The sequence below is a fragment of the Phragmites australis genome, chromosome 5 (genome assembly GCF_958298935.1).
Source record: "Phragmites australis chromosome 5, lpPhrAust1.1, whole genome shotgun sequence".
In the NCBI taxonomy this organism is placed as follows: domain Eukaryota; kingdom Viridiplantae; phylum Streptophyta; class Magnoliopsida; order Poales; family Poaceae; genus Phragmites; species Phragmites australis.
Genome location: NC_084925.1, coordinates 36,827,851 through 36,841,453, shown reverse-complemented (window position 1 = coordinate 36,841,453; position 13,603 = coordinate 36,827,851). Strand labels below are relative to the sequence as shown.

The window sequence follows — 13,603 nt, the reverse complement described above, 5'->3', positions numbered from 1 at the left end:
ACAGTGATTTGCATTCGAACATTATAACCTCAAATCTTGTCCATCCATTTCAGATAGAAGGACTTACCCTGTTTTGAAGTCACAGTCATCGTGACTTCATTCGCTGTGAAGCTAGATTATCCCAATTTGGCTAGAACCACTTAGAACAACTAGCGCTCCATGTCAAAATATAAGAAATTGTCTGAATTGTTTTTATCTGGGGGCCACCAAGAGTAATATCAAACCCTTGGAGGTGTATTTGGAAGAAAGATTATAAGGGGTAAATTGAATTAATGCACTTGGATCCTTCTGTTTTGCTCGTGAAAAAAAACTGCATTTTACTTCCATCCAAAAGTTGGGGGTTGACTGGATGCTTGTCTTGACCAGACCTAGGCAAATCTTTTTCAGTTTTCCACCAATTGTCAGCAGTAAATAGGCCTCTCTAATGGATGCTAATTCTTGCATTTGTAAACTACACATCGCTACCAGTATCAAGAAACTATTCCGAGTAATAATCCTGCAACCAAAAAGGAAGACGAGCTCTGTCAAACCTGTATCCCTACCAAACGGATTCTTAGCGTCCAAAGAACCGTTTCTCCTGTTGGGCTCCAAAGAACCTGTACACAAGAGCATGAATGCCCCGGCAGCCGTGACAGTAGAATTCATCATGGCCGCTTCTTCGGATACCGATGCAACAGTGGGTGCACTACTCACTGCCTTGATGACGAGCGAGAAGAGATGGTGATCATCGAGCAGCCAGCACTACTGCTCTGCAAGCGGTGTGTGCAACAAGAAGCAAGCACCAGAAATCCGTGTGTGGGTCGCTGTGGGCGCACCAGCCGCGGCAGCAGGCTGCTTGCTCCAAATTCTTGCCTTTTGTCCCCCGATGTACCGTCACTGATGATGCCCCCCAGCCCCACCCCAGCCCCAAATCGATGATCATAAATTCCTCTCTCTCTCTCTCTCTCTCTCTCTGCGCATCTACCTGCTATAGGCACCATCGGATCCTGCTGAAATCTGAATCTAATCCAGCCACACAACGCATGGTTCTTCGATCGTGCATGCCTGGCTTGCCTGGCTGCCTTCTGAAATATGCATTAAATCGCTTCAGATCTGTCTCACCAACCTGTCGTGAATACTCCACCAGTCCACCCCACCATTTGATGCGAGATCGGAGTAACGCCCCACTTAGTTTTCGCCACCGACACATTACACCTAGTTAACGCGTGTCAACCTTCAAGTACAGCTTTCAAACCCAAGAACTCCTGCTTGGCATAGCAACAACTCAGTTTCCTTCCAGCTGTGGCCTAAATTTTCATTTAGGCAGTAAGCAGATAACATTACAGTATTTATTTCAGGAGAAAACGACGTCAACTCAAGTTCTTTCATTTTAAGAATATTGAGCGCTTGAACCAACAACCTCAGGTTCTTAACACTATAATTAGTATAATATGTGCTTTACCATCACAATTTTCCGGGAAAGGCCAAAAAGTTCATCTTCTCCTGCCACAAGGCTATTAGTGGTAGGTTGCTCACCTTCTAGTTATACACCAGGAAACCCAATCATGCATGCATGGTCCTAGATACTGAGCTCGCCTTTTGTTTCTCGTGGTACAAAACATACGCGAAATAGAAGAAAGTTTAGCATACCAATCAGCCAAAATGCAGCAAGAGAAGTGGAGTAGCTCCAAAATGTTGTCATTGCATCTAAAAAAAGACGTATAGCGACTGAAGTGATGACTGGCACTGCGTAACTCTTTTGCCTAGGGCCCTATACTGTGATTGCAACTCAAAGAAATGTTGCGACTGAAGTGATGACTGGCACTGCACACCTCTTTTGCCTAGAACCCTAGGCTCCGCCGTGAGCTCACAAAGGCAGCTGCAGCAATGAAAGCCCACGAAAGGGAAAGCGGGTTCTCATCTCTTCCCTGCGAGAGAAAAGATTTCCCAAAGCCAGACCAGTGTGGCACGTACCCATCATTTCCAAAGGGATGGCGTGGCGCCCGGCTAGCCCATCACGTCGCATTGATCCAGCGGCCGCTCTGACCTCTTCCGGCCAGGCGGCCAGCGGCGCGGCAAGGGTGTGTGAGCCGATGCCATTCATTAGTGCGTGCGCCCGGCCGTCTAATCATGAGCCGACGCATGCCGTTCCCGTAGCGTTTCCCCAGCCGAGGAGGTCGCTGCCCAGTACTGACTACTGAGCGTGCCGCAGCGGCCACTGCCACATTGCGGCCGGCGTTAGGGCCAACGCCCCGAGCGTATCATTGCGGCTGTGCCCCGTCTGCATACCGCATTCATTCATGCGTGTGCTGCTTTGACCGGAGTACATGATGCAGCCGTATCTGGTTTGAGTGGAGCAACCTACGTACGTGATGGCCATGAAATGTTTTATATTTCTGGATCATTGCGGGTGGCATGCATGCCCACGGAGATTCCCGTTTGTCCCAGTCCTTGCCGTTTAAAAGCGTGTTGATGATCATACGTTGATGGCCTAGTCAGTAGTCACGTTATGCTACGCGTTAGGATCATGAAGACTCCTTTTTTTATTTTGAGACAGAAGGCTCGATTTGAGAAGAAAAATACCGATGAAACTTCTGTAAAATTCTTGCCTCCAGGCACAGCTGGGACTCCCGACTCCGCAAGCATACTGTGCCTTGGATGTTTTCACATATGTAAAAAGAAATGGGGGTATTTCTTTAACAAAGACAGCGGCAATTGGTAAGTGGTGCAATGAGAGGATTCCCGTCATTTCAGTCACTGATCTCTGACGAGGCCCGCCCGGGGATGGCATGGATCGAAGCATGCCTCTCGGCTCTCGACTCCTCTGACCACACGGCTCAGACCTCTTGTGATTACAGATCCCCAAGGCATACCCTCGTCTCCCACAGTTCGTCACGATAGCTACTACTCCAAAGAAGTATCTTTTATAACCATTGAAGTTGCCCCAAAGACTCTAATATGTTATGTCAGAGTTCTAAGAGATAACAGCTATCACTATATTAAAAAAAATGTTTTTTCAATTAAGAGATAACAGCTATCTATAACTATGGAAGATAAGAGTATGTTATGTCAGAGTTTTAATTCCATCTCATCGCGTGTCTGGAACAGACGTGCAGGAAGGATATGATCAGTTTGGTTGCAAGGACAAGGTTGTTTGGGCCAGGCCCAAAGCTTTTGCTGTTGCTCCATGTTGACGGAAGCTCGTGACTGCTTTATTTTTTATTTATTTTTCAGTATTTGTAAAAGTATATGCCTATTTTAAAATATTGACGATAATAAGGTGTCGCCTATTGATGTCTATTTTAAAAAATAAAGATGCCAGCCTTCCAACGAGCGACAGATTAAAAAAATAAAAAAACACCAGTTCTATTAATCTCAAATCCAAAATACTATCAAAATAGTCATGAATAATTCTAAAATAAAAGTATGTTTTAGAGGATATTATAATCTATCTCTCTAAAAAATTTCAACTCAAAACAATACTTTTACAATGAAAAACAAAAAAGACAAAATTTTTAGAGCTAGGTCATAAGTATTCTCTACAACATATATTTTTTTAGAATTTTTATGACTATTTTGATAATATTTTGAATTTTAAGAGTAGTAAGATGCAATATTTTTTATTTTTAAGGTGTCATCTGTTGTATAAGGTAGTTTAGACGTACAATATTTTAAAATTGATATATATTTTTTGCAAATATTAGAAAAATAAAAATATAAAAATAAAAAAGATTCCTTGTTTTGGGAGAAGGAAACGACTCTCAAAGTGTTGTTGGGCCAGATACATGTGGCGACGCGGCTTCCATGACTTTTGTCTTCCATTGGGCTTACTCCCTCTCAAAGAAAAAAAATCCGATAGCTTATGGTCATGTACACTAACTGTTCATGTGACTGAGTGCATATTTATTTTAGCTTTAAGTTCGGAGAATGCAATCCAGTTTGTAGAATCTGTCAAAAAAAATTCCTATCAAATTATAGATGATAAAATTTTGTAGTATAATGTGAACGGTGGATTATGAGAATCGGCTTTTAGAGTGTAACTATTTATTTTTACTTTTGTTTTTGGTTAGAACCTATAATCAGAACTAAAAAAAAATAGGACATGCGACTAGGATCAAGACATGTCATGCGACGTTTGAGCGTTTGATGGGCCTTGCATCTAAGAGTCGTTGCGAGTCACGTGATTTATACTGATTCAGGGTGGAGAGGCACCATAAGACCAATCGGTAAGCTCTTATCGACTGTGTGAAGATCTGTAGGTTGTAGCAACAGATCTCCGGGCGGCACTCAATCAACCGACTCCACAGTTCACACAGTCGATAAAGCCAGGCCGCCCATCCCATCGAGTCATCGATCCATCCAGAGGCAATCGGCGCCCACTGGAACGATTTCATCCGCCCGCTGCGGGCCCCCCGTTTTGCTGCTCCCAGCGGATCCCGCGAGATCGAAGCCGAGGACGCCGCGCCAATCCGCTCCATTCCCCAACCAAAATATTCCCCGCATATGCTCCGGGATCCCGCATCCACCGCCCGCGGCCATCCCCCGCGCAACGGCCCAGTGCCCAGTGGCAAGCCCGCGCCATCCCCATTTAGTACTCCCCATCCAGGCCAAGCCTCTAAAAAAAAAAAAAAAAAAAATCCAGGCTCAGCCGCTCGGACCGGATCGGCCATATTTAAGAGCGCCCCCGTGTGAGCCTCCTCAAAACACGCGATCCGCACGGTACGAACGCTGAGCACGCAGGGAAGGAAAAGGACGGAAGCTATGGTGGTTACCGTTGAGAAGGACGCGATGGCCGAGCCGGAGCTGCTGTTGGAGCGCAGCCGGGCGATCACCCTTCAGGGCCGTGACAAGAGGGCCCGCGCCGTCGTCAGGATCGTCGGTAACTACTTCCCAGGTACGTATACCCGTGGATCAGTTTTTTTTTTTTTCGCGCGAATCACAGGTGTTTGACAGTGAAACTGATGCCACTGTCTCTGCACGCAGCGCGCGCGCTGGGCGGGCGGGCGGAGGAGGTGCTGAGGGGTTTCCTGCGGAAGCGCGTGCTCCCGGAGATCGGGGACCGGGAGTTCGTCATCGCGTACATGCACTCCCGCGTGGACCGCGGCGACAACTTCCCCGGCGTCGGCGCGATCCGCGCGGCCTACGAGTCGCTGCCGCCCGAGGCCAAGGAGAGGCTGCGCGCCGTCTACTTCGTGCACCCCGGCATCCAGTCCCGGCTCTTCTTCGCCACCTTCGGCCGCTTCCTCTTCAGCTCCGGGTACGATGACGACATCACTGACTCACACCGCGATCCGATCAGTGGCAAGGTGGTTTGACGATCCGTGTGGAGCTGAAATTTACTGGGATTTGGGGTCTTGCAGGCTGTATGAGAAGCTGAGGTACATGAGCAGGCTCGAGTACGTGTGGGCGCACGTGCACAAGGGGGAGCTGGAGGTCCCGGAGAGCGTGCGCGAGCACGACGACGAGCTCGAGCGCCGCCCGCTGATGGACTATGGCATCGAGGCCGCTGACCACCGCTGCATGTTCGACGCCGCGTCCATGGATACCTCGGCGTCCCTGCACTCGCTCCGCTGCATCTCCTAGCTGCCTGGACCCTGGCATCTCGCTCCAGCCTCTTACGCCGGGGCGGCGTTGCTTCTATGTTCTTGTAGTTGTAGTAGTAGCTTTCAAGGCCTCTTGCTCTTCCTTGGCAGAGGACTTCTCAGTACCGTAGTTAAAGATGTGTAAAATACTGAGTTAGTAGCGGTGTAATAGATAAAGTTCTATAAGCTCATACAAGCCAATAAAAACTAAGTGAGAAATTGTAGACTAGATTTAGATTTATCTAGATATTATAACAGGCTCATCAGATCAATATAAGACAAGTAAGACGTAGAATGATTATCCTTGAAGAGGTTCGAATCTGTTTAAAAAACCACTGTGTGTTTTTCTCATAATTCATCTACTCAGAGCATTCTCTTCATTACATCGGTGATTTACGACTTGTCGACAACTGGAGTCATTCGTGGGGATCATAACAAAAGTCGTTGAAGAGTCTACACATGATATGCTGTCAACATCGCTCAACGCTTCGTCGAAAACCAATTTTTCGGATGAGGGATTCTATGATAATTTTACCTCTCTTCCCGACGAACCGACGATCGATCAGGTGGATTTCGACGATAAACTTTCTGGCGATGATTCAAGCAATGATGTAAGTCGATTCATGGATCAATGCACCAAAGACTACGACATCGAGTTTGAACCATTCGACTGCCAAGACAACTATGAATGTCCAATTCACAGCCACCGAGATCTATCCCGTAACTTCTGACAACATGGATTATCAAGATACCAACCCGAAATAATTCGATGAAGCAACTATGATGGATCTAGATGCTTCCTCCACCGGAGATTACCCGGGGGTGATGATCTGGGCCATCATCACAATGGCCCTGCAAATGGTCGGGGTCCCTGGAGGCAGTCAATGGTTAGCTTTACGCGAACACAACACCTTCGGCCCTTATCAGGCCCCCTACCATACAGTTTCCTGATCATCAACAGAGGGCTGGCCGTTTTAAATCCACTACTGCAAAGAGGATCCTCCTTCTACAAGAGGCTCTCATGCGTCCTCCAATTACAGATCTCGCTACCCTAGCCAATAAAGATTGGGTAAACTCGATAGTTGACTTGATAAAGGAGATCATGCTCTAAGATAAGAACAGTGCTAACCGGGGCAAATCGGGTAATTCTCTGTCATGAGATGCATCTGACCCGTAGAAGTGTAACCCTAGGAATAGGATTTCCCATAATGACAATCGAGCAAACAACCGCCGTCATACCTCACCAGTCAAAGATCATCCGATCAACAACTTGCGTTAGTTCATTGATAACCGACGAAGACACTCAGGGGCTTCTGAAGAAGCTTCTTCTACCCCCTCGCCATAGATCTAATCACGAAACGTCCCGACATCGGTCAAATCAAGATCAATCTCCGATTGTCGTGGAAAAGACTCCTAGGGGCACCAAAACCAAGCAAGGCACCATCAACGGATGCCTTGCCTTGTCTTCAGATCAATAGAACGTAAGTTGGCCGGTAAAGTTCCACCCAAGGACGATCGAGAAATACAATGGAAGCACAAATCTCATTAAGTTTCTTCAGATCTATACCACGACCATCCAAGCAGCCAGTGAGAACGAGAAGGTAATAGCAAACTACCTCCTCACGACCCTTGAAGAGGCAACCAGAACATGGTTGAGCATCTACCGCCAGGAATAATTTACTCGTGGGAGTAGCTCTGTGACGTGTTTCGAGCTAACTTCCAGGGTTCATATATTCGTCTTGACACAAAAAAAAAGATCTCTACCACTGTGAGCAAATAGCAAACAAGACCTTGTGTGAGTTCATGCGATGTATCAGTAATATCCGGAACACTATCCCTAAGATTAGTGACCATGACGTCATTGAGGCGTTCACCCAAGGGGTTAAGATCTGGCGTTGCATCAAAGACATCGCTCGAAAGGAGCCCGAAACGGTTAAGGACCTCATGCAGATCGTCGATAAGTCTGCCACAGCCGGGGATGTACTCCTCTATGTTAAGGAAAAGACGCAGGGCATCTAGCGACCATAACCCGGGCTTGGCGGCGATAATGTCCAAAGCAAGCGCAAGAAAGGCACCAAGGGATGTAAGGGCAACAAAACTAAATCAGATGAGGTTTTTGCATATCTGCTCGACGTTTGTCCCAAGCAGAGTTCAGATCCTTCCCAGGGTAGAAGCTTCACACCAGGTTTCGTTGAACGTGGTAGAAAGCCTTGGTGCGACTTCCACCAAATTGATAACCACAACATCTACGAGTGCCACCTCTGGAAAAAGTTGGTCAAGGCGAAAGTCAAAAAAGCGGCCAAGGGAAAGAAGGTCCAGGTAGCAACCCAAAGCGGGGATTCTGACTCAGATGGTAGCGAGGATCACACGGACATGATGTCTTTCCAGCCGAGAGAGAGGACAATCGACCACATGTTCAGTGGTTCCGTCCTATGAGTCCAAGTGACAATACAAGACAGTAGCCCAACAAGTCTTAGCCGTCATCCCCAAGGGCCGACAAGTCGTGAAGTGGCTGGACAACAAAATCTCCTTCAGCCAAGAAGACTGCCCTAATAACTTCGTACGGCCAAGCCGCTTCCTGATAGTGGTCAAGCCTATGATAAATAATTGCAGGGTTACACGAGTACTTATCGCTGGAGGAAGTTCCCTGGACATCCTCTTTGCTAATGCACTTGGAGGGATGCAGTTATCACAGTCTCCTATCAAGCCGGTCACTCAAAGCTTTCATGGTATAATACTCGGATCTTCGACCACTCTCATTGGTCAGCTATCGCTACCCATCACCTTCGGGAAGAAAGATAATTTCCTAACAGAAAAAATTCTATTTGACATGGTCGATTTCGAGACAACATACAATTCTATCTCAGGAAGAGCTACTCTTGCTAAATTCATGACAGCCCCCACACTATGCTTACCAGTGCATGAAGATCCTCAAACCCAAGGGAATCATCACCATCTGAGGCTGCACGAAAATAGGCCTACGCTGTGACAAATGAAGTTTGGATTGGCCATACAACATCAACCCGACAAGGAGATGAAGAACTCAAGGCCACAAGCCGTTGTGAAGTCTCACGGTGAAGTCAATAAGTTCCTTTGGATCCAACGGAGCCATCCAAGACTGTCCGGATCGGTTCTAAACTAGATCCCAAATAGAAACTCGCGCTCATCACTTTCCTCCGGTCAAACACCGATGTGTTCACTTGGCAACCATTAGACATGCCCGGGATCCTCAAGGAAGTGATTGAGCATAAATTAGCTATCCAGCCTGATGCAAACCCGGTTAAACAAAAGCTTCGACAATTCGTACCCGATCGGAAAGAAGCTATTAAAGAGGAAATTGAAAGACTCACCAATGCATGTTTTATTCGAGAAGTAGATCACCTCAAGTGGCTCGCAAACCTTGTTATGATAAAAAAAAAATCAAACAGCAAATGGCAAATGTGTGTCGACTTCATATACCTGAACAAAGCCTGACATAAAGATGCTTTTTCCTCTACCACGAGCAGTCGTTTACCCGTTGAGTTTTTCCAGGGCATGGTAGCAATCTAAAGGATGGAGCAACGATCACTTCGCATTTAAGATGAAGAATCTTTTCACCACCACGCAAACTTTCCGCTGTCACGGTTCAACTTTCGATCCTAGCTAGCGACGAGCCCTATCTCCTTTGTACTTGGTATGGGTAGGATAATTTTTGGGGACAACTAGAAAATCTATCCAGATGGAATACCTTCTCGAGAACTCTCCTGAGAACTCAGAGGCATTCAAAATCCCGAGTAGGTGATCTTAAAAACCCATAAAACCCGGTTAGATGTTTTATCCTAATCGAAAGTCCGAATTTACTCGATGATATGGTCGGGCAAAAAGCTTATCTTTGTTGGCTATATACTTGAACTATCAAAGCCTCATTTCATGTACTAATGAGGGACTTGATGATGAATAATAGATAGTTACTATATCCAGGTACCCTAGGGTGTCTCGTAATCCTCAAAGCATATCTTTATCTCTGAGAAATAGATCCCTAGAAGAAAGAAAATTGCTCACAGACGTTTCGTAACCGAGAAAGTCTATCTCTAAGAATAGGAAATAAGAGTCCAGAGGACATACGATACCCCCTCATATATATACGGATTCAAGGGGCCCTACGGAGGATAAGCCAGACAAGTCATCACAAACGATACAAGTTCCACAAGCCCATACAAGACAACATAAGCCAAGAAAGAAGTCATCGACTAAGTTTAGATCCATCTAGGCTAGTCACACCCCTTGTAACAGGCTCAGATTAATATAAGACAAACAAGACGTAGGGTTATTATCCTCAAAGAGACTTGAACCTGTCTTAATACCCATGTGTGTCTCCCTTGTGATTCGCCTACTCAAAGCATTCCCCTATTCTTCAACAAGTCATTAGATCTGCAAGACAAGAACAATTTTGAATACAAAAATCTTGCCAAAATAATCTACCAAACAATCAAACAAGAATTAGAGATATCAGATTTATTCTTGTGGCCCATCTTATCGTGGAATAGGCATTTTTTTGAAATAAAAAAGGGTTTGTGGAAGCAGGGTCAGAACTTCCTAGTTCAATCCAGACCTTTCGGGTTCAATCCAGAACTTACAGGTTAACCTCAAAACTTCCGACTATACAAAGCAAAAGTGAGATCTAACTACGCCTAATGTGTTTTAGCTCAAACAAAAAATTGCCACATGTTCCAAGAAGTATTTTCAAGCTATTTCATGGATCACCTGCAGTTAAACAAGTACAAGCACGTAGATCGGACAAAAATAAGTATGAGGGTCAATGAGCTCAAGAACACCAAGAACAAGCAAACCAAGAGAGGAGACGTGTTAATTTGTTTTCCAAAATTCAGATCCCTCCAATGAGGCTCCTACATCTCCGATGAGGAGCTCCCAAAGGAGCCGGGTCTCTTTCAACCCAAATCCTCACCAAGACAACACCAACATGCCCCTTGGGTTTACTATTGATTTTTTCTCTTACGAAGGCGAAATCAAGGCCTTCATAAACTTCCCACGGCACACCACAAGCTTAGGTGCTCGTCGGTGACTCCTAGCTGTCTAGGAGACCTTGATCTCCAAGAGTTACAAACACAATCGAAGATTTTCTTGCTATAAACTCAAGTTCTCAAAAATGGAGTTTAACTCACTTGCACTCAATCTTTCAATTTCTCAACCCAACTTACTTCTCTTCTCAAAACTCAAGCAAATTTGGAGAGGGGAAAGCAAATATTGGTTGTGGGGATATTTCTCTTGTGTGGAATAGCAGAACCCTCCAAATGAAGGGGTGAGGGGGTATATATAGATGATCCTCAAAAACTAGTTGTTATGCCCAAAAGTTAGTGTAACTGAAACTTCCGGGATTATCCAGAACTACCGAACTACTTGAGTTAGACACACCCGAGGATCCCTATTCGGATCAAATTCGGAACCTTCGAACCGACCACACAGAATCCAAAACTTCCGGATTCACCCAGAACTTCCAGGTTGAAGTGTTAGTTCACCATAGAGAACCCCCAGCAGGATTTAATATACAAGTTTCCAGCCAACCTGAAACTTCTAGGTTTCCTTAGTTAAAACGGCCATAACTTTTTACTCCGATGTCCGATTTTGATGATCTTGGACCCAACGAAAAGCTTTTTAGAGGATTACATATCCCAACTAAAATCATGATCCAATACCACCTAGTTTACATGTTGTGATAGGTTATGTTTGAGCACATAGACATAAACAAAGCTATCAAAGTTGCATCCCTCTTAATAGTACGATATTCCTATACTCTAATTCAAATAGAAAATATATACCAATAGGAACATTCTCATGCCAACTTCTTTTTTCACCTTGAGGGGCACCAATATCAAAGTCCTTTCATCATTGGGACTATTCACCTGATCAAGACTCATTGAGCACATTAGTCCCATATCATTTATACTTTTGCCTCGAGCAATGTCCACTTTGGATTTTGGCTTGATGTTCATCAACTCATGAAGTTTAACCTCTTCTATATCTTCAAACCACTTGATGTCCTTCAACATATAAAGTCTAATCTTTGCTCTTCACTCCATATCTTCTTTCGTTCTTCATGTGATTTATGCGAATCACCCATAGCTCTCTATGGCCTCGCATGGTCCATTGGTACAAAGCCTTCACTCGCATTTCACTGTCGCATGTGTCCTTCGACGCTAAGCCCTTTGCTTGCCCTTCACCATCGAATGGTCCATCGCAGCCGAGCATCACTTGTCCTTCACCGTCTTGCCATAGATAGCCACTTTATATCCTGCATCTTCAATCTCTTTATTTTGTTATTTTGATCATTAGTCGATCTTCGGAAGCTCAATGAATCTCTCTTGATAGCATGCTATGCACCAAGCATTGGAGTCTTCACTTTTCGTGTCATCTTCATTTGGTTCACTACCAAGGCATGAACTGCAAGCATCAAGCATATAAGTTATCAACTTAACTTATCTTGATCTTGCTATTCTAACATGACATATTGAATATCTCCAGTTAACTCATGCCTTCTTATGTAACTTAACCCAAACTCACTCTCAAGCACAAAATACAAGGGTTAGTCTATAAAAGTTTCATTGATAATCTTATACCTTTAGTTACTTAATCTTCGCAAGTGACTTAGTTTTCATGCTTAATGTCAATCTTGTTGTCCTTCTCCTTCATCGCATGAGCATTACTTAGAACTTCAATGACTTCGATGCATTTCTTTAATCTCATGGCATTTCTCAACGAATCCATGTGTTTATCACTTATGCATCTTCTATGTATCAACCTACTAATAATTCTTAACATAATTGTTAGTCTATATGTATTGTCATTAAATATCAAAACCATAATTAGGGGCTATATGCACTTTTAAGATCCTCCATTTTGGTAATTAATGATAATCTCACTAGATGATTATATTTTAAAATTTAAAGTTCTTACTATACATCTAATCTGAAAATCAAATGTATATTATGAATAAGTTTTGAAAGCATCAATCATCACAAAAGATATTTGAGGTTACCAAAATTAGTTTTACTAGCATCAAACACCACAAATGTTTTGATGTTAGTAGAGCTAAACATATGTATATAGCAAACTCCTCCACAATCTATACATGTGTGAATGATCTTGAATATTATTGCATACATTATCTATCTCAAATTTTGGATGGAGTTTCATTTATACATATGAAGCAAACATAACAATGAGATATATCAAAATGAATATGCAATACAAAGCAAAACCATGCAACTTATGCATGCAAGAACCTTTACCTCATTTATCAAAAGAAATCGGCCTTTAAAGCTCCCCCATAATCAAATTTTCTCCCATAGCAAAGCCCTCTTATAAATATAACATGTAGTACAGATTCTCCTCCAATTAACATCAATGTCAAAATGGAAGAATTGATGACTTGCCAAAGAATAATTATCTCGCAAGTACATTAGCCCTATCCCACAAAAGGGATCATCGAAAGCTAAAGCATGGTCAAATATAGTATGAGCTTTTCATGATATGTGTATTTCTCATAATTTGCTGTCTAATTATGAACCATATGAGGAGATCACACTATACAATAAATAAAAGGGTGTAAGGAGATGCTAAATGAGATTTCACAAAGATACAAATTTAAAAAGATATCCAATAGAATTACCAAAGATATCAATCAAAACTTAATGCAACCCCAGCAAAATTACAAGATATACCACTTTAAATTCCAAGAGATACTAATTGAATACCTACAAGATATACTAATTGAAAATCTAAGGCATGCCGATTGAAATAACTTCAATCGAAAGCAAGTCAAACATGAGTCCGAAATTAATGTTCAAAACACAAGTGCAAGGAATTAGGCTCAAAGTTGAACATAGCAAAATTGTTGATATTATAACGAACTTAGAGTAAACATCTCATAAACTTATATGTTTAATATAGTCATTTTAAGAGAACTCGAACTAGAGGAGGGAGTTCATCACATCTCAACTTAGCAAGAAAAAGAGACTAACAGAAGTTAAGATGTTTCTTACCAA

General features: G+C 43.6%; 1 protein-coding gene across 1 annotated transcript; it reads left to right on the top strand.

The window, feature by feature from the left end:
* The first annotated feature begins 4,616 nt into the window (after nucleotides 1-4,616).
* Nucleotides 4,617-5,843, top strand: LOC133917647 (uncharacterized). The gene is made up of 3 exons (XM_062361525.1): nucleotides 4,617-4,873; nucleotides 4,963-5,236; nucleotides 5,340-5,843. The coding sequence occupies exons 1-3, from the start codon at nucleotides 4,741-4,743 to the stop codon at nucleotides 5,560-5,562; spliced, it is 630 nt and encodes a 209-aa protein (XP_062217509.1). The 5' UTR covers nucleotides 4,617-4,740; the 3' UTR covers nucleotides 5,563-5,843.
* The last annotated feature ends 7,760 nt before the right edge of the window (nucleotides 5,844-13,603 follow it).